The sequence below is a fragment of the Malus sylvestris genome, chromosome 3 (genome assembly GCF_916048215.2).
Source record: "Malus sylvestris chromosome 3, drMalSylv7.2, whole genome shotgun sequence".
NCBI lineage: Eukaryota > Viridiplantae > Streptophyta > Magnoliopsida > Rosales > Rosaceae > Malus > Malus sylvestris.
Window position 1 is genome coordinate 20,896,952 of NC_062262.1, and position 20,518 is coordinate 20,917,469.

General features: G+C 36.7%; 1 protein-coding gene across 2 annotated transcripts in view; it reads left to right on the plus strand.

Moving 5' to 3' along the window:
• Positions 1 to 18,233, plus strand: part of LOC126614769 (uncharacterized) — a 33,460-nt gene extending 15,227 nt beyond the window's left edge. Inside the window, exons 13-35 of one of the 2 annotated variants that reach the window (XM_050282427.1) lie at positions 537 to 596; positions 757 to 875; positions 2,312 to 2,693; positions 2,782 to 2,966; positions 3,096 to 3,168; positions 5,346 to 5,496; positions 5,585 to 5,754; positions 6,625 to 6,972; positions 7,743 to 7,910; positions 8,019 to 8,312; positions 8,573 to 8,749; positions 9,527 to 9,790; positions 11,575 to 11,673; positions 11,759 to 11,943; positions 12,875 to 13,210; positions 13,748 to 13,901; positions 14,011 to 14,121; positions 14,208 to 14,375; positions 15,099 to 15,225; positions 16,463 to 16,618; positions 16,705 to 16,817; positions 16,994 to 17,053; positions 17,825 to 18,233. In XM_050282427.1, coding sequence (XP_050138384.1) covers positions 537 to 596; positions 757 to 875; positions 2,312 to 2,693; positions 2,782 to 2,966; positions 3,096 to 3,168; positions 5,346 to 5,496; positions 5,585 to 5,754; positions 6,625 to 6,972; positions 7,743 to 7,910; positions 8,019 to 8,312; positions 8,573 to 8,749; positions 9,527 to 9,790; positions 11,575 to 11,673; positions 11,759 to 11,943; positions 12,875 to 13,210; positions 13,748 to 13,901; positions 14,011 to 14,121; positions 14,208 to 14,375; positions 15,099 to 15,225; positions 16,463 to 16,618; positions 16,705 to 16,817; positions 16,994 to 17,053; positions 17,825 to 18,043 — 4,119 coding nt within the window. In that variant the 3' untranslated portion in view covers positions 18,044 to 18,233. Of the gene's footprint in view, positions 1 to 536; positions 597 to 756; positions 876 to 2,311; positions 2,694 to 2,781; positions 2,967 to 3,095; positions 3,169 to 5,345; positions 5,497 to 5,584; positions 5,755 to 6,624; positions 6,973 to 7,742; positions 7,911 to 8,018; positions 8,313 to 8,572; positions 8,750 to 9,526; positions 9,791 to 11,574; positions 11,674 to 11,758; positions 11,944 to 12,874; positions 13,211 to 13,747; positions 13,902 to 14,010; positions 14,122 to 14,207; positions 14,376 to 15,098; positions 15,226 to 16,459; positions 16,619 to 16,704; positions 16,818 to 16,993; positions 17,054 to 17,824 lie in introns of both variants that reach the window. The other variant, XM_050282426.1, reaches the window with a different exon arrangement.
• Positions 18,234 to 20,518: the final 2,285 nt, after the last annotated feature.

Genomic DNA, 20,518 nt, shown 5'->3' on the forward strand with positions numbered 1-20,518 from the left:
TTAGTAATAAAGGAGATAGGAGTGCATGATTCTACTTTTGAGTGCACTCTGGTAATGTTTGCATTTCCAGCCCTCTTCCTAGTTAATTTAAAGATGTTCTCATTTTGTCATGGTTCATGGTTAGTGTTGGTTCAAACAGAAATGTTAAGGCCTGGTGTTGGTTCAAAGTTCAAACACATTTTTGCTTCAGTGTTCAAGTCAACAACCAATTTAGCTGCCAACCTTAATAGAAATGCCGATGTTGGTCCAAAACAATAGAAAAGGGCCGTAGAAACTGAGATTTTGGAAATATTCTAGATTAATTTTGGTTGCATTTGCATCAATGTCGCTCAAATATTGCAAAGATTTGAGTGATAATTCTCTTCTATTTGTGTTTTTCTTCTGAATTGTTTTGCCTCTAATATAGATATAATACGTTAAGCTTTTCTAGATCTATTCATTTCCCAGTTTTATGTCAGTATCTCTCACGGTTCCAATTTTCTAATTACCAGTTTTGTGTATTCAAAATATTTATACCGATTATTATCTTCTTTCAGGGTGCCCCATCAACAGTGCTAAAGGATCTGGAGATGCTTTTGCTAAAAAATGCTCAAGAGGTGTCATAACTTTTGAATTTTTAGTATATTGGTGTAAATAACTTTCTTATATTTCTTTCCCTTCTGTTCACCTGGTATTTGAATATAGTGCTTCATTTTATGTTTCATAAATTACTTTTCATAATGGAGGCCTGATTAAGTGGTGGTCACTGCTTACCAGGAACAAAGTGAAGTACGATTCTGTGTGATAAGATGGGCGACTTCTTTATTTGATTTGCAACATTGCCCTAGCCGATTTATTTGTATGCTTGGGGCAGCTGATACTAAATTGGATATAAGGTAATATAAGTTCCTTTCTTTATTTGTATGCTTGATGCTTATACGTCAGTCAACCTCTCCCTCTTTCTTTTCGTCAACAATTCCTAGCCTGGGTGCATTAGGAGTAAAGGTTCCAGTTGAACAATTTGATTTCATATTTGATGGTCAGATGCTAACTGATTTGCTTTGAACCTGCTGTCGATATTTATAAGGGTTCAATTTGGTACTTTCATGGTTAGGGTTTCATTTTGTTTTGGTTGAGAAAGAAACTGAATTTTGTAGAATATAACAATAAAATTACAGGATGGGAAAAGATGGCCACAAGATGGAAAACAAAAGTTCCCCTAAACTTCAAAAACTAAAATTAAAATTTAACACAACGAAACCTAACAAATAGCGGATTTCCAAAGGAGCCAAATATTTGAACAGAGAAATTTGTAGTGTATTGAAACTGAGGCCCATAATAAAGACCATAGACAGACTTTCTCTTCTGTTGCATGCAAGTCTTAAAAATCAATCAATTTCTTTCCAGTCTCAACACTTCCACCAAAGTTGAAATGGTTCCCTAAAAACAAATTGAGGAATTTTCGATCATATCCTACTGAAGACAAGTCAGATCTTGTCTCGTTTGTTTGATATGTTTGGGTTGGTCTGGGTGTGCCCTAGAAGCTACTTATTGTTTTTTTTGTTTATTTTTAATATTTGGCGCTAGCATTGAAGTTTAACTGTTTCAAGACGTTCTGTTGGCTCCCTTGTGGTGCCTACTTGGAGTGGAACAAGGAAATTATTATTGGCCTTCTTTGTTTAAGCATTTTAAGGACTGCTTTTAGTTTAAGGACCTGCTGGGGATTGCTTCTGGACGAGCTAACAGTACTTTCTGACAACCAAAAGTGCTTCTAACTACGCTTGGCAGAAAGACTTCAAACCCTAAACACTTCAAATTTTTTTATCTAATCCATAGTAAAAGTACTTCTAGAAGTGCTTCCTAGAAAAGCAATTTCGAACGAGCTTCTGTACTTCCCAAGTGTTTCTTGGGTTTTGTATTTCTTTTGTGGTTATGGTTGTTTGGACATCTTACCGTCTTATCTGCATCTTTTTTTCCCTAATAAAGTGTTGTTTACAAATGAACAAGGACCCAATTGAAGGTGTTACCTTTATGAACTCTTGAAAATTCTTGACACCCTGTTTGCTTACCTATTATATTTATTTAACTGCATTTGCATTTTTTATAGTGTACTAATTTATATGTTTGTAAATTTTGTTAGTCAATTCAGAGTTTTAAATGATTGAGTTTAGAAGTCAGGGTAAACATTTTTGAGGGATCTGAATATATGGTTATTGTGGTTTCAATTAAACCTTACATTGGTTAATTGTACTAGTACCCTATTTTCTCTTTGTTTATGTTTCTAAAAATTACCACAATTTCATGTTGCACCTTGTTTGTTCCTTCTCTGTAGGGAGATAGCTCTTGAGGGCCTTTTACTTGTGAAAGATGATGGGCAAATCATGAGTCAGAAGCAGGAGCTACATTACCCAAAACTTGGAGTCATGTTAGATTATATTCTTAGGCAGCAACCGAACTTATTAGATTCATCTGAGATGAGGGAGCAGAAGCTTCATTTTCCCTCAAAAACATATCTAGTTATGATTCAATTTCTGTTGAAGTGCTTCGACTCGGAATTGGAGCAAGACAGTTCTATTAAAGGGTCAACTGATTTTCAGTCTTCTGTAGAAGCACTCTGCTTACTTCTTGAACATGCTATGGCCTTTGAAGGGTCTGTCGAGTTGCATGCCCAGGCTTCCAAGGCTTTAATTGTAATTGGATCTTGTATGCCAGAGGTCGTGACTGAAAAACTTTTCTTGTTATTTACTACTATCCTCTTTCCCTTAATGTAAAACACATCTGACAAATCTTAGTTCCTTATAGCTGATAGCCTCGCGCTATGCCCAAAAAGTTTCATGGCTAAGGCAACTACTCAGTCATGTTGACTTGGATACCCGTGAAGCTGCAGCACGTTTACTTGGGTTTGCTTCCTCTGCTCTTGCTCCAGCTGAATCTTCTGCTCTTATCTCTGAACTAATTGCCTCAGTTAGTGGAAGACGTAAGATAAGGTTGGTAGCTTATATATTGCACTATGCAGTTTATCATTGAGAGTTTATAAAATCTGCCTTTCAGTTCTGCTGTTTTCTTTGTTATGATAATGTAACTCTCATTCTTGGGTTGCTTAAAATATTTTTCAGGTTTGAAGAACAACATGGAGCATTATGTGCAGTAGGATATGTAACTGCAGACTGTATGTCGCGAACACCAGCCGTAAGTACTTATATTTTTTAATTGTTCCGGTAATGTGTTGCCTTCTATATGAAACGTCTGTTACCCCCTATTCTCTAATAAAAATCACACTCAGAACATAAATATTCTGGGTTCCATTCATCCATACTGATTTTTTGCACAATAGTTCCTAGTTTGAATGCACAAGAAAATTTGCAAAGTACACATATCAGACTATAATTTTGAAACAAAACTATGTTTGACAACAGATTCCACTCATTTGAGTTGAGTTCATAATTATATAAACGATTTACTTTTGGGATTTATCATGAATCTTCTGCTATCCTCATGGATTGTTTGTGCACAACCTCATGGGTTTGAGTTTTCTGGTCAGGATTGGTCAGTTCATGCTATTTTCTGATTGATGTGCTGTAGTATATTGTTTGTTGTTTATTGGTTTTTCTTTGTTTTTTCTGTTTCGTTTTTGTAGAGGGCAGTTGTTTAGAGAACAACCTGTCCCGTGTTGTAAACAATGTTAGCCTCTCCTAAGCAATAGCCTCGAGGCGTGAGGCAATGGCCTCATGGTACCTAAATTAATTATAATACTTAATATATGATATATATATCATACTTTGTTAAACAATCATGCAAGCATGGCAAACAATCAAATACTTGACTATTATTATTATTTCTCTAATCACTAAGTCATAATAAACTAATAAAAACAAAGTTAGAAACATAAAATTAGCATGAATTTTATGAAAACCCTGCCCAAAAAATGACTTTGTTTGGGGTTTGGTTTTTTTTTTTTTGTAAACAGTTCAAACGCCTGAGGTCGCACTTGGTGCGATGGCAAGTGCCTTCGCCCATGAGCGGTAGGTCTCAGGTTCGAGACTTGGGAGCAGCCTCTCCATAAAATGGGGGTAAGGCTAGCCGACATTCACCTCTCCCAGACCCTGCGTAAAGCGGGAGCCTTGTGTACTGGGTACGACCTTTAAACAGTTCAAACGCCTAGGCACCTGAGGCGATAGCTTAGGCACTTGAGGTGATAGCCTAGGCATTTAGTCTAGTCTATAGCCCACTCCTGCTGGGCAGAGGCGTTTTCTTCTTAGCCCCACGGCCCGCCCCCAAAACTGCCTAGGTTAGTCTTAAAACTAGTTTTTTAAGACACTGGTTGTAATCCTTTTTGTTTCAATGAAAATCTTCCTTCAGAGAATCAAAGGAGACCCGATTCTTGCCTTTATCCTCAGTGATGCATTCTATGCAAGAGATTTGGAATCTTTTGAGGTTTTTAGGAGTTTTCCCAGCTATTTGTGCTGGGTGTTTTCTTTGTTTTAGCTTTCTAAGTTTTGTTTGTTTTATGTGTTCTGGTTGCTCTCTTGACCAACCTCTTTTCTATTTTCTTTAATATTAATACGACCGTTCTTTTATTGAATAAAAAATAAAAATTGGAATCTTGTAATCCATGTTTTTTTTGCCTTATCCTATGGTTTTGAGTCTTTGATTGGAGCTGTTTAGGGTGTTTTAAGTTGGGTTATTCCCAGGGACCATTTCTCTCTTTTGTCTGAGAAGCATTAATTCCCAAGGATGGGGAAGATGGCCAAAGTTTTGTGGGGATGCATAGTATCGTTCGTATTTTGGGTAGTCTAGCAGGAGAGAAATAAAATGATTTTTGAAGATTTTTCTATTAGCTAAAAAGAGAAGTTTTGGGATAGAATTTGGTTATGGACATCCCTATGGCGCTCGATATCTAAAGAGCTTCAGGGGTATATCTTTTTAGCATAGGAGAACTTTTGTTTCTATGTTTCATTGATGTTTGTGCATTCTATGTTGTGGCTATCTTGTCCACTCCATTTGTAATTTTATTGTTTTATGCAATTAAATTTATTCCTTTCCAAATACAAAGTGAAATTCTTTGTTTCCTATAACATAAACAAACAAAAAAATTGTCTCAGATGTTGCCGACCACTTGCCAAGTTAGCTTTGGGTATTCTTTATCTTATTGACCTTGCTGGCAATTGAAAGTTATTGGTCACTGGAGTTTGTCTTTCCATTTGAATATTGTCTATAAGTTTGATTTCAGTTTGATATTGTCTTTCCATTTGAATATTGTATATAAATTTCCAATTTACTGATGTCTTATTTTGATTATGGTGTAATATTCATTTTCTTTTTTGCAATTGATTCATGGCATTGTGTTCAACATTCATACTGTGCAGATTCCAGATGCACTGTTTCAAACTACATTAAAGTGCCTTGTTGATGTTACTAATTCTGAGACTGCACCACTGGCCTCAATAGCAACCCAAGCCTTAGGTCACATTGGGCTGATTATCCCATTGCCTTCGCTTGTTATTGATTCTAGTTCAGGTAATTTGATGGGTTTTGCTCTTTCATTTACTATCTTTTCTCTTCTCCTTGTGTTGAGATGCTTACTAACCGAATGATTAAACTGCAGTTGATATTCTGGTTGTTTTAAATGAGAAGTTGAGAAAACTACTCGGTGGCGATGACAATAAAGCAATTCAAAAAGTTGTTATATCCATTGGCCATATGTGTGTAAAGGAAACTTCATCTTCACGTCTAAATATTGCCCTCGATTTAATTTTCAGTCTTTCCCGATCCAAGGTTTGTACGAAACTATTCTCTCATAAAATAATTTCCTTTCATTATTTACAGCAGTGCTTTTAAAGACTAGAAAAACCATATTCATCAGCAATTTTCTTTCCTGTTTTAATGTTGCAGACTAAAGCAATAGTCTGGTTTATGTCAAGGCATTTTGGTCTCAATCCATAATTGGAGTGAAGGGATAATTCCTATATTCCTAACCCTAAATTAGCCAAATTAAGGCCAAGTTCAACCCACCCAATGACACGTTATGGTTAAAGAATATCTCTTAATTTTTATAATATGGGTAACGGTGTGGGGATGGGTCACTCATAAGTCAAAGCTAGAGAGAGTAAGCAAGCAGCCTCCAAAATTATACCTCTGTAAGCTGTACGTTTACATAGTTATAAGTATTTTCTTTGAAGTGACCAGAATTGGGCATGTTACACAGATTCTTTGCACAAATGTATGCCTGTCAAACTCTGAAGAAAGTCTTGTAATGGACTAAAATGCCACTCCCAAAAATGTTTTGTTTTTTAGAAGAATCACCCGATTTCATTAAAAAGATAAAAACTTTACAACATACCTGCTTAACTTATAAAAAGAAAAAAATTAAAATAAAAAAAAGGAAGAAAATACAGAATATCCTAGCTGAAATTAACACATAGCTCCCCTCCAACATACTCTCTGAATTCTGTACTTGAACCTCATAGCAATCTTCCAATAGTCTTTGGTTTCTTTCCAACCACAACCTACATATAACTGCTAGCACCAAACTCCCCAAATTCTACGCTCCAATCCCATAGTAGACTTTCAAATATTCTTTGGATGAAAATTAACGAAGGGTATGAGAAAAATCTCTAATTCGTGCACTCTGGATTTATTATACAGGTCGAGGACATCCTCTTTGCTGCTGGCGAGGCTCTATCATTTTTATGGGGTGGTGTTCCAGTGACTGCAGATTTAATTCTCAAAGCTAATTATTCGCTTTCGATGGCTTCGAACTTTCTTATGGGAGATGTAACCTCATCTCTGTCAAAATATATCTCAATTGAAAAGAATGGAGCTGAAGAAGAACGTAATGCCAAAGTTAGAGATGCAATAACTAAAAAGCTCTTTGACGATCTTCTATACAGTACAAGAAAGGAAGATCGGTGTTCTGGAACTGTTTGGTTATTATCAATTACAATGTATTGTGGCCATGACCCAGCTATCCAGAAAATGCTTCCAGACATTCAGGTTTGGCTTTGGTTTCCACAATTTCTTTTTTCCAGTCATTGAGTTGATTTGTAATTATCAGTCTTTTGTGTTGGGTTTTTTCCTGCCCATGACGAGTTGTTGGAAGTCTGTTAGGAATTATAGTCTTAGAGGATTGAATTGTTTACCCAATTGGAGTTGTTTTCCTAGTTGGAGTGGTTTTCCCAATTGGAGTTGATTTATCAATTGGAGAAGGATTCATAACTAGATTCCAATTAGGAGTAGTAATCCTTATTGAAGAAGACCTTTATTATGTCTATATAAAGAGGCTATTGCACTAGTTTTGAATTGGAGCAAAACAATAAGTTGTGTCTCAAGGAGTTAGAGTGAGAGTGTATTGTGAGGGCAAAGTGTGTGGGAGAGAAAAGAAAAGAGATAAGAGTGCATTCTTGTTCTTGTTCTCCCACGTTTTTTGTCAAGTCTTAATCCTAGAGGTTTGACAAGATTATTCGTTGTACTCATTATTGATATAGTGAAAGATTGTTGTTGATGCCCCATGTAGGTAGGCACATATAGCCGAACCACGTTAATTCTTGGAGTTGATTATCTTGATTAGTTGTTTTCGATTTCCTGAGGTTTGTCTTGTTTTCCCATTCTTAAACACAATATTCACAACATTTTGAAAATGGATGCACAGTAAATTAATGAGTCTCCATGCAGTATACTCATACCAGAATTCTGGAACCTTGGAAGCTCTGGGTATCAGTTGAAAATTTATAGGGAATAGATTTTACATTTTCATTTGCATGCAGGAGGCTTTTTCACATCTTCTGGGCGAACAGAATGAACTTACACAGGAGCTGGCCTCACAAGGGATGAGCATTGTGTATGAACTTGGTGATGCAGCAATGAAGGAGAATTTGGTCCATGCACTTGTTAACTCTCTGACTGGTTCAGGGAAGAGGAAAAGAGCTATCAAGGTGAGTCTCTCTCTCTCTCTCTCTCTCCCTCTCTCTCTCCCTTTCCCTCTCTCTCTCTCCCTCTCCGCATTTCTGCAAATTCTTAGGTTCATAGATTTTTGTTGTTAGCTCGATGAAGACTCTGAAGTGTTTCAAGAGGGAGTTATTGGTGAAGGCCTGAGTGGAGGGAAACTGAGCACATACAAGGAGCTTTGCAATGTTGCAAATGAGATGGGGCAACCAGATCTAATTTATAAGTTTATGGATCTGGCTAATTATCAAGCCTCTCTAAATTCCAAGAGGGGTGCTGCCTTTGGATTTTCAAAGATAGCTAAGCAAGCAGGAGATGCTCTAAAGCCACACTTGCGTTCATTGATTCCAAGACTAGTTCGGTACCAATACGATCCTGACAAAAATGTGCAGGTATGCATTCATGTACTTCTCTAGCTTAGGTATGAAAGCAACAGATTCTTTAACATTTCCATCTATGTAACTTTTATGTCATCTCTGCTATTTCTTATGTGCCAAATGTTTTTTCATGTTAGTATTTCCCATCTTTCCTCAAAGCAGTTTTTCCTTTTTTTTTTCTTTCCCCTTTTTCTTTTACAAGTGATAATATCATAATTTGTAAAATACATATTTAAGTATTGACTTTGTCATTATGCTTTTCTTTGATGTGTTAGGATGCTATGTCACACATATGGAAATCACTAGTAGCAGATTCAAAGAAAACCATTGATGAGAACATGGACCTCATTGTTGATGATTTGTTAATACAATGTGGATCCCGGCTTTGGCGCTCCCGTGAGTCGTCATGTCTTGCTCTTGCGGATATCATTCAGGGTCGAAAGTTTGATCAGGTGATAATCTTTTAATGGATCTCATGTATTTAATTGGAATGGAAGCTCTCCAGTCTTAGTTGTAAGATCAATCATATTTCCCAACTAGCTGTATTTGACTTTTGTAGGTAATAAGATTAATCTGAGTTTGTCTCCTGCATAAAGTTTTGCAATAGCGACTTTTCTTCCAATTTCCCAGTGCCTCCTTTATTTTTCCATTATGCAATTGGTTCTGGTTGTTTTGGTGTGGTCTTCTTGACCACCAGGCTCCTTTCTGTTTTTCCCTTTTGATGTGTATTACTATTATCCGAAAACCAAAAACCTCCTACCCCCTGGTATGGTGATTCCCTCAATGTCCACCTGCACTTATTGCAAGGGGGTCATTCCTCACTAGATAAATAGATGGAATGAGAAATACCTGCCGGTTTGGCATTATACTAACACTGCATGAATGCGGATACAAATTATCTTGTTTTTTACTTTTGAGCATCTATGACTAGTTTCTGTCCTATTATATATGTACATATATATATATATATATTTACTTTAGGCATATTTTCATTTTTCCCATTCAATTGACCACCACCAGGTCGTAGCTATTCTGTAGATTGCTTTAAGATTTGGTACACCTTTATATTTCTCTCCATCTCTGCTGTGTCATTGTTTATGTTTAGATCCATAAGCTTGCTTAGAGTTTCAACATAATCCAGCATTCCCATGCTATTATTATTTTGCTTTTTCAGAGTGTAATATTTTTGCTTTTTGTCTGCACGTTTTTCTCCATATTCTGGTACTAAGGTGGGGAAGCATTTAAGAAAATTATGGTCAGCAGCGTTCCGTGCCATGGATGACATAAAAGAGACTGTTCGAAACTCTGGTGACAAGTTATGCCGTGCTTTAACTTCATTGACAGTGAGGCTTTCTGATGTCTCCCTAACTGATGTATCAGAGGCACGCCATACAATGGATATTGTTCTGCCTTATCTGCTTACAGATGGAATACTAAGTAAAGTTGATAGTATTCGCAAAGCATCTATCGGAGTTGTTATGAAGCTTGCAAAGGTTAGCATTGTTCTTATGATTTTATAGGTCAAGAATAACTATGTACCTCTTATCCTTGTGTTATGGTTCATCTGGTTATATATTCAATTGATATTACCAGAAAGATGAACTTGCTATGGAATGTAATAATTTAATATCCCGCCCTTTGTTGATTCCAAACTGGAAATGTAGAGTGTCCTTCTAATATACAACCAATGTTTTAAAAGGTGAAGGTGAAGCCAATGTGTTTCATGGATAGTCCCTCCTAGGCGAAAGCCTTGAGGCGTGAGGCCATAACGTCACGAGACCTAAAATTATTAATTATAGTCTAGTTGGAGGGTACGTCATATAGTCTGTCATATGGTCTAGTTGAACTTGAACTTGGAGGGAATGTCATATAGTCTAGTTGAACTTGAACTTGGAGGGAATGTCATATAGTCTAGTTGAACTTGGAGGGTATGTCAATAGTGTAGTTGAACTTGAACTTGGAGGGTATGTCATATTGTCCAGTTGAACTTGAACTTGGGCAGATATTTTTTATTTTTTTTCAAAAAAAAAGGCCCAGTCAAACGCCTTAGGTGCACCTCAGCCACCTTGGTGAGTTTAAGCCCACTCCCGCTGGACAGAGGCGTTTTTATCACCACCCCGCCCTCCAAAGCCGCCTAGTCGCTCCTCAGGGCTCTCTTTTTAAAACACTGTATGCAACATAGTGGACAAGACATTCCCCAAACTACATCTAACTAGCAGGACACTACAAACAAGGGAAGTAAAGCTAAAGTGTTGTGGGGATATTGCAGGATAGCTCTTTTGTGGGTGATTTGGATGGATAAGAATATAAGAATTTTTGGCAATAATAAGGGGGTGGGGGTAGAAGAGTTGTGGGAAAGGGTCAGGTTTTGGTCTTCACTTTGTGTTTCTTTTTTGTCAGAGTTCAGGGTAACTCATTGTCATGTATTTTGCTAAATTGCAAGGCAGCTCTATAAAATATAATAAGTTACTGTTTTAATTTCTTTTTGTGGTCGTTATAGATTTTTGTTAATTTCCTTGCTATTGGTTTCTGGTTGACCTTGTGTTCTATGTCTTGTTTGTTTCTTATCAATTTGTTTAATTTTTGTGTTTCTGGTTGACATTGTGTTCTCTGTCTTGTTTGTTTCTTATCAATTTGTTTCATTTCAAAAATTTACACAGCAGTTCTGTAATCAGAAAAAATTGCATGCAAGGACCAATCCTGAAAATCTGATGAAACTGAAACCTATAAGGATGTTGATAGATATAGTCCGTCCCACAAATTCAATCTGGGGTTGCCCAACTCAATCTGGTCTCACTATACAGCCTTATCCACAGAATACACAACTGGTGATGGGGCATTTAATGATGCAGACCTTCAGGCCTCGTTTGGTTGCCAGGATCGGGTGGAACTTGGTATATCAGATAGGATAGGCTAGGATTGGAGTGAATAGGATAGGAGTACTATACAGATGTTTTGGTGTAGAAACTACCTTGGACCGTACAAAACTAATTTGCCCATAAAATAGAACAAAAAAAGAAAACCTCAAAACAGAAACCCAGTAGAGCATCCTCACCCTCAAGGGACGATCCCTATTGCCCACAACCCTCACAAATCAGAGAGACGAGAAGTTATCAGGTTTCTATTAAAATGGAAATGAAACTTTCAGTTGTTAGTTCTACTCTCCATAAAAAATGGAACCTTAGTTCATCTTTCCTAAATCTAATTATAACCTTTACTGAAATTGATGTGTTCTCACGTGTGTTTAGTAACTACTTTTTCTGCTGATTATATATAGGGTGCAGGGATTGCAATTCGCCCACATTTATCTGATTTGGTTTGTTGCATGCTGGAAAGTTTATCTAGCCTTGAGGACCAAGGGCTTAACTATGTGGAGGTTTGGCAAGATTTTAATGCAGCTCTTGTTTATGTGGCACACACTTTATTGCAATTCTTTTGTTAATTTTACTTTCCTCTTCCAGTTGCATGCAGCAAATGCTGGAATACAGACAGAGAAGCTTGAGAACTTAAGAATTTCAATTGCAAAAGGTTCTCCTATGTGGGAAACTCTTGATCTCTGCATTAAAGTTGTGGATGTGGAATCATTAGATCAATTGGTTCCTCGTCTTGCTCAGTTGGTTCGGTCCGGAGTGGGCCTCAATACAAGGTTTGTAGTTGTGCCATTGTAGCACCTGAAATTAAGGGGTTATTATTGGGAATGTTAGGATGTGAGCCAACAATTAGTCTTTATTTGACATTCCCTTTCATGTTTGGGCCTTCCTCTAATGTTGTGGAGTCCGCCATGTGGAATTCAGTTACAATGGGAGGTTACAAATTGCAATTACAAGGATTTAACGTAGGATCTTTAGCTTCAATTATCATATCAAATGTTATGGTTAACTCTAAGAAAACTTAGGGCCTGTTGATAACCATTTCGGCTTTTTTTGTTTATACTTTTTACTTTTTGTGCTTTAGATATGAGGAAGGTGTATTAAGGGAAGGGAGTGATGGGAGAGAGGAAAAAATAAGGAAGAAGGAACAAAAACAATTATCTTGAAAGTGAAAACAACTTAACTAGTTTTTGGTTTTTAGTTTTCATTTGCGTGTTTTTCTCCTTGTACATTTCTTTTACATCCCTGCCACATCCTACATCCAAGCTTCTTTATTCATCCTTTCCCTTACATATTTCCCCTTTATTACTAACACTAAACACAACTAAAAGCCAAAACGAAAAAAACGATATGGTTATCAAATGGGCCCATAAGTTGTGTGCCAAGAGTTACTTGAGGTGTAACACTGAAAAATAAAATAAAATGAATTGTATATCTAGCTCCCCCTTTTGCTTTTTTTTTAATCACCTTGCTCTACTCTGAAGAATATGTGAAATTTTTAACGTGTGATTCAAAACAAAAAGTAGTATTGCAAATCTAGATTATCTTTGATCATAAGAATGATGAAATAAGAATTGCTCGGTGTCCATGAGATGGACGTAAGAAATTTGAGCAGATTGAATGTTGATGCTTTAGTAGTATTACAAATCTATATTATCTCTCTGTTACTGATGCTACTGTGTGGCCTCTTTATATATCCTGTCACAGGGTTGGGGTTGCCAGCTTTATTACATTACTAGTTCAAAAAGTTGGTGTTGAAATCAAACCATATACGAGCAGGCTACTGAGGCTGTTGTTTCCAGTTGTTAAGGATGAAAAAAGTGCTGCATCAAAACGTGCCTTTGCTGGTGCTTGTGCAGCAGTTTTAAAGCATGCAGCACCTACTCAGGCAGAAAAATTGATTGACGATACTGTAGCTTTGCATACCGGTGATAAAAATTATCAAGTTTCATGTGCAATTTTATTGAAAAGCTATTCATCTGTGGCCTCAGATGCCTTGAGTGGATATCTTGCAGCAATTATTCCAGCTATTTTTATCTCAAGGTCTGAATCATGCCCTCAGCTCCTTTTCTTTGTTTCCTTTTTATGAATATATGGAATTATTTGTAGTTTTATAAAACTGTGCAGTTCGTATATTAAGTGCTGAGTTTACCATGCAGAGATGAATGCTAAGCTGCTATTTCATTAAAAGTTCAAGATAACAAAACCTGTTCAATTACAATATAAGTGTTGATGTATTGAGTTTTGTCTATTTAAACTATGAGTGAAAATTGAATTCGAACCATAACAAGTATTTGATATGATGAATTAAAATTAAGGAAACTCTCCACTTTGTATAATCTCTACATTACTCGTCTTCCTTAAAACCATTATTCTGGGAAGTTCAAACCAAGCGGTGGGGCTTAAGATGCCAACTTTGTCATCTTTTACTCACTTTACTTTAGATGAGGTCAGGTAAGTTTTTAATTCAGAATAACTCACTAGTGAAAGCCTCATGACAATCATCATTAAACAACAAAAAAGATAATTATGTAAATGAGCTGCGATAGCCGACCTTGGAATCTGATGGTTCATATGCAGATTTGAGGATGACAAAGTTATTTCTAGCCTGTTTGAAGAGTTGTGGGAAGAGCATACAAGTGGTGAAAGGGTAGCCCTTCAGTTGTACTTAGTAGAAATTGTTTCTTTGATTTGTGAGGGCATTGGATCATCATCATGGGCAAGTAAAAAGAAGGTATGCACCATCTCTTTTCTTCTCCCCATCAGTAAGTTTCACATTGCACTTTAGTTGTTGTAGGTTTTGTACCTGAGATATTTTTAATGTGTCATCTCTCAACTTGCAGTCAGCACAGGCAATCTCCAAGCTCAGTGATGTTTTGGGTGAATCGTTGTCTTCTTACTATCCTGTCTTGCTCCAATCTCTTATGAAAGAGATTCCTGGTCGGTTATGGGAGGTGGGGATTTGTATTCATGGTCTTTGGTGATGAGTGTTAGTCCATCTAAGTAGTTTTTTTAATGTATAGTTATTTCTATGTGACAGGGAAAGGATGCTCTATTAGATGCAATAGCTGCTCTTTCTGTGTCTTGCCACAAAGCAATTTCAAGTGATGATCCCTCCACCCTGAATGAAATTTTGAGCATAGTATCTTCTGCATGCACCAAAAAAGCAAAGAAATACCGTGAAGCAGCTCTCACCTGTCTTGAAAAGGTAAGGTTCCATCATGATTGTATGACAGATAAACTTTCATCAGTTACTTCTGTTTTATTTTGTTTTTTTTTTCCTGAAGTATTTCAATCTTAGGGCAATAAAATATTCACTTTTACTTCCTTTGTATTCTTAAAACATAGAGCGGTTCTGGTTGTATCACCTATTGGTTGGTGGATGTTTATTACATGGGCATTGTGATTAATAAGGTGGTTGGCCTGTTTCTGGTGTTGCATGCAACAGATCCAAACTTTTTGTTTTTTGTAACAAGGTGTGGGAGTACTTGAAGTTTTGAAGGGGAAGGAAAAATGTTTTTATCCTTGTACGCTTCATTGTCAAAACATTATAAACAATGTTTTCTCTTGGTTAATTTGAGAAGAAAATGATGCCTGAGTTTCTGGTGCATTAAATTCTTGTGAATGTGTTCTATTGATCAAACAAATCAAATATGATCATCCTTTGAGTTCAGAGTTTAGAAGCTACCTGATTGGAGTCTAGATGACAAGAGCTCAAATGTCAATCTACTCTGTACTTCCTGCTGAGAAGTGCTTATCATTGCCTTGCAATCTATGCTCCAATTCATGCTACTCCTTTTAGTGTTTTATTGGGTTCTTGAATTAATCTACTTTTATTTGTACTTCTGTTTAGTCTTCATCATAATGCTCAACTGAAATTTGACTTATATTGACGCTAGTCTTGTAACAAAGTTTCCTGCTCTGTTTTCAGGTTGTTAGAGCCTTTGGTAACCAAGAGGTCTTTAATGTGGTTTTTCCATTATTACTTGAGATTTTCAGTTCTGCCAGTCTCGATCAGTCTGGGAAAGAATCTTTGGCTGGTGATGCTGCCAAAGCAGGTTGGTAGTTAACAGTAATTCTTTTTGCATCTAAGAATTTAAGTTCTAATTTCGAGAGTAAGTCACATAATTTATTGGGTATCGGTTCACTGCCACTGGTGTACTATTGATAAACATAGGATGCTTAGAAGTGTGAGGATAACAATGAAACTCACTTTATCAACATATCAGTAAACTCTTGTTGCTGTTTTACAAATTTGTTTCCTATGAAATATTGACCAGAGCCCAAGGTGATTATATTTTACTTGAGAATTCTCTGGATTACATATTTTGTTTATCGGTTTCTACGTTGTTGGTTCTGGTAATCCCAAGGGACTTTTTTTTTCTTAGCAAAACCAATACTTTAGTTCGGAAGGGTAAGAAAGCTTGGTTATGTGTGGTTGCATGATTCATTATGTGCTTTGGATGATTTCGATAGAGAGGAACAGAATGATTTTTGAAAATTATGTCGGAGTTGGTCTTGCAGGACAGAATTTGGATGTTCTTAGCCTATGGGCATCAGTATCCCCTTAGTTCAGTGGAGTCTTGTTCACTTCTCCCTTAATTTGGTTTGATTGGAAAGCGGCTACCTTTAAGCCAGTTTTAGGCTTATTCAAGCTCTTCCGAGCTGGTTGTTTTCTTTTTCGAAGACTCTGTTTCAGTTTATTTGATGTGGTCTGCTTGATTCTCCCTCCCTTGCATGACTCATATTCGAAAAGACGGGTCGTTAATGTGTGAGGTTGTGTTTCGGGACATAGTTGTTCGCTTATGTTGAACTCTACCAGAAGCAAGCGATCTTGTGGGCCTAACATGCATATAGGCCGTTCTTGTTAATGGGATTGGTTTCCTATCATCTTTTGAATTCTACTAATAATGGTTGGCCTATACTAAAGCCATCTTCATCATTATATAATTATGCTAAGTCAATTGACTCAATAACTAAAGTTTCGGTCCTGAACAAAATTTTCACACTTCTAATCAACTAAAACCTTTGTGGGGGTGTTGGACTATTATTTCTACTATGGATGTTAAGGCATGAAGTTGTGCTGCACTCTACCAGTATGATCATATCTTTAATTTCAGATTGTTAGTGCCATTTTATATATTGCATTTTTAGAATTATAAATTACTAGGGCTGCTAGTGTACAGTTGTTTGCTTGCCTTTTCTGTTTATCCTTGTAGAACCATTTGAATCCCTCTTATTAACGAAGTAGAATATACTAAAATAATCTGAGATGCAACGCTTCGTACCCAGAAGAAGATCAAGTTGAAAAGGTTTCTGTTCCACACAACAAAATTTTGGACTGCATGACAGCCTGCATCCATGTGGCACATATAAATGATATTCTTGGACAACAGAAGAAGTTCTTGCATGTGTTGATTACCACGCTGTCATCTGGACTTCCATGGACAGGTACCCTCCAATGGCCCCTTTTAACCCCTTCTTTTGCATCATTCTTGTAAGATTTAGTCCCTTGTTGATTGAACCTTTCTTGGCAGTCAAAGTATCTGCACTTTCATCAACGAAGGAACTTTGTTCAATGCTTCAGAAGGCTCTGGATGACTCTCAAGAACCTTCTATACATGCCAGCATAATATCTTCAGTTCAGGAGGTAATCAGAGTTTATTTATCATTATACTTTTCTATAGAACGACACAGAACCGAGCGCAATGGCGTTCTAGGATTCATATAGCTGACCCCACTTAGTGGGAAAAGGCTTTGTTGTTTTTGTTGTATACTTTTCCATGGAACTTTGTTAAACCCTTTTATTTTTCTGCCTGTTTTCAGTTGTTTCTCTCAATGCCACCTCAAATAGTTGAATGCATACGAACAATTAACGTTGCCCAGGTATATTCCCTTTTTCCTCGTTTGGTATCATTTGCACATCACAATTTGTTTGGTCGAATTACACTTTTTTGTTCTAGTGATTGTTCATTGAGTGACCTTATCTTACTCTTGTGCGTGTCTTTGAAGAATAGTATGATGTATATTGTGCATGGCTTTGAAGTAAAGTATTAGGAAAACTAAAGTAAATGTTTCCTGATGATCCTGTATGCAAAAATTTCCGGATTAAAGATGAGATGTAAACAAGCTACCAACAATAACTTTAACTAACCAACTAATCAACTATCTTCTCTTTATAACTTCTACCTTTCGCATTTTATGATTCAAACAGTAATATTTGGTGATTATGAGCCTACTTCATACGTGCCATGTCCAAATTCAATGAAAAAGGGTTATGCCTTTTGACCGAGACAGTACTTACATTTTAGTTCCTTGTTTTGTTTCTTTAATTTCATGTAGACCCTTGTCATACAAGCTCATATCATATATAAACTATTATCGGAATCAACAGCTGTTTTGGTCTCCAAATTTAAGTCTTAAACTTCTATTTCTCTTCTCGTAATTGTTCTTGTTCTTCTGTACCGTCTCTATATCTGACTAATCCCACTTTCAACTATTTTCTTCTGTTGACTCTTTAGCAACTAGTAATTCCCTTGAGTTTTATCTAATTGGAACACATGTTTAACAATAATGTAAGAGAACCTTTTTTGGGTTAGAAGTTTTTGTCCTTGAGGTACATTTTTATTTATCATGAGATTGTGTGCACAAATTCAGGTTCACGTCGCTGCTTCAGAGACCCTTCTTGTGATCGTCAAGCTGTATGAGAAGCTCCAAACGATACATTGTAGGGACGAAAAATTTATGGGCGAGCTTGTTCATCTGTATGAGGTGGAGAAAAATGGTGAAGCAAAGTCCTTGTTGAAAAAATGTGTCGACGCTCTTGAAAACCTGAAACAAGAGGATGTCGAAGATGACTCGATGTGTTCGGCATAAAACTTTTAGGCCAATAATTGCCAATCCATGGTTGTGAGCATCTTTTTTTATAGTGAAAGTGGATTTGGAGAAATGCGAGGACGTCCAATGTGTATATTTTATTAAAAAAAATATATTACGTTAAATTCTGGAGAATGACCCAATATTTCCTTCTATGTGCCCAAATTATGTAGTACTGTTTCTAAGTAAATTGGGCAGCGTTGAGCACGTGTGACGTGACTTTCGGCTTTACAAGTGAGTTGTCAACCTAGCCGTGTGTGGTTGGCACTGACACCATGATGAAAATTGGGTTTGCTTACACTTCAAAACTACACAATATGAGGAGTAGCCTAAGTCTCTATAAGACATTGAGTTACTGTTGACTAGGAGCATCATGAGACCACGACGGCAAATTGGAGGGAAAAAAAAAGGTGGTGCTCATTGAAACAGGTTTAACGCACAGTAAAACTGAAAAGAAAACAAAATTATTTTGCTGTTGTTGGCGGCCGAAGGCAAGCATAGAGAAAAGAGAGAATTTGGTGAACTTGTGATGATGATTTCTCACCCTATTGTGCCTTTATTATAGTGTTTCCCATACTCCCCAAGGAATACAATTACAATTAGGAAACTATATAGAAAATATTATAGAATCCAACCGTAATCTACTAGGATTTACACAATCACATTCCTAATTTAGGACTGCAACACTCCCCCTTAAGTGTAAATACTCAAACAAATGTAGCATCGGGTCTTCAGTGATGAAGCAAGAAGAGTTAATGAGGTTGTCGACACAATGAGCGAATGTGAGTCTCAAAACAAACAGAAGAATGCAAAGGTAGTAAAACCCACAAAACCTCGCAATAGTAAAACCTAAGGCACGATAAAAACTCATAGTCTAAGGAGAAAAGAGAGAACTTGCATTAAATCAAAACTAAATGTCTTCTTAAGGAGCAAGTAGAACGCACACAAGGGTATGACCAGCCCAGGATGGGTGCCTCGTTAAAACTTCGTTAGGTAACAAATCTCAAAGGGAAAATGCTCCTAACCATAGGAAAAAAGAGTACATCAAGATCAAGTGAGTATACTTCTTGATGCTTCCCATGAATTTGACAAAACTTCCAAATGAGAACTACAAACAATTCAAATCAGATATTTACAATTACCAATTCTTTGGACAAGCTTCTGGAAAATAGACTTCGAGAGTGACTTCGTAAATCTTAAAAGAGGTTGGTAAGGTTGTCTTGGGAACATATTTGCTTGACTTCAATCTTCTAATGCTCTTGTTATTAATGTGAAAATAAAAACTTAGGCAATATGTTTGGTGTTGTCTCCTTTGATGTGTCATTTCTTGATCTGGTCGATATAGGTGGCGTTGTCTTCATAAATCATTGAGTCAACGACGAAAGCAAATCCACAAGAATTCAACATGGTTCGAAGAAGTAGCAACTTAGGTCTACTTGGTTGATCTCCAAGATATTAAGGTGTCTCCAACGCTAAAAACATAACCTGTTTAAGAACATGCCTCAAATAAACAACCTGTGTCAACATAATAACCAACAAGGAAAAAATTAACACGAGGACTGATAGGAGCATATTTATACGACTTAGTTAGCTTGTTTTCTTGCACTTTCATAGTTAGTTTATGTTTACTATAGTGATTTAAGCTATTTTCGTGTGTTTGTAGGTCCAAATGACAAAGTTGGCAAGAAAGTGCAATTTGGAGCATTTTGGAACAGTTTTGGGCCAAGAATGGATAACACATGCATGGAGCAAGGTGGATGGACGTTTTTTGAAGTTCAAGAGGCTAGGAATGTGCTGAAAAGAAGAAGAAAATGAATTCAAGGCAAAGAAGATAAGGATTTAGCTAAAAAGAATGAACATTATCCAAAACCTTATCCAACCTTATCTTATCCAAACTAACCTTATCTTATCTTATCCTATCCTAATCTTATCCTACCTTATCTCCAGCTGCAAAAGGAGTCCTTATCCTATTATAAATCCTTCCCATATGAATTTAGGAGTCCTAATCCATCTAAACACATTAATTCTTTTCCTCCCTGGAATTTGATTAGAAGTATCCTTATTCCTTGATGATTTGGAGTCCTAATTCTCTTCCTACTCACCCTAGTCGTGCCTTACATTCTCCCTATAAATATAAAGTGCCGCAACACTCAGAAATTATCCACCTTCCATCACAAATTCATCCCATACATCCCTCATACACATTCATCCCATTGTGCTGCAGCTTTGCAAGGAGATAGGAGAGGAGACCCCTGGAGCCGTGCTTGCCATTCAAGACGTTGGATTGTTGGAGCGTTTCTAGGTGTATTCTATCCGTTGTTTCAATGTTTAAATTTAATTGTCTTTGTTTAATTGCAAACATGAGAAGCTAAACTCGTTTTAGCTAGGGGAAATTCAAAGCCATGAACATATTTGCAATATGAATTGATTACTTCCAGTTGTGATTTCATGAATCGTGAATGCAATTTACTTAAC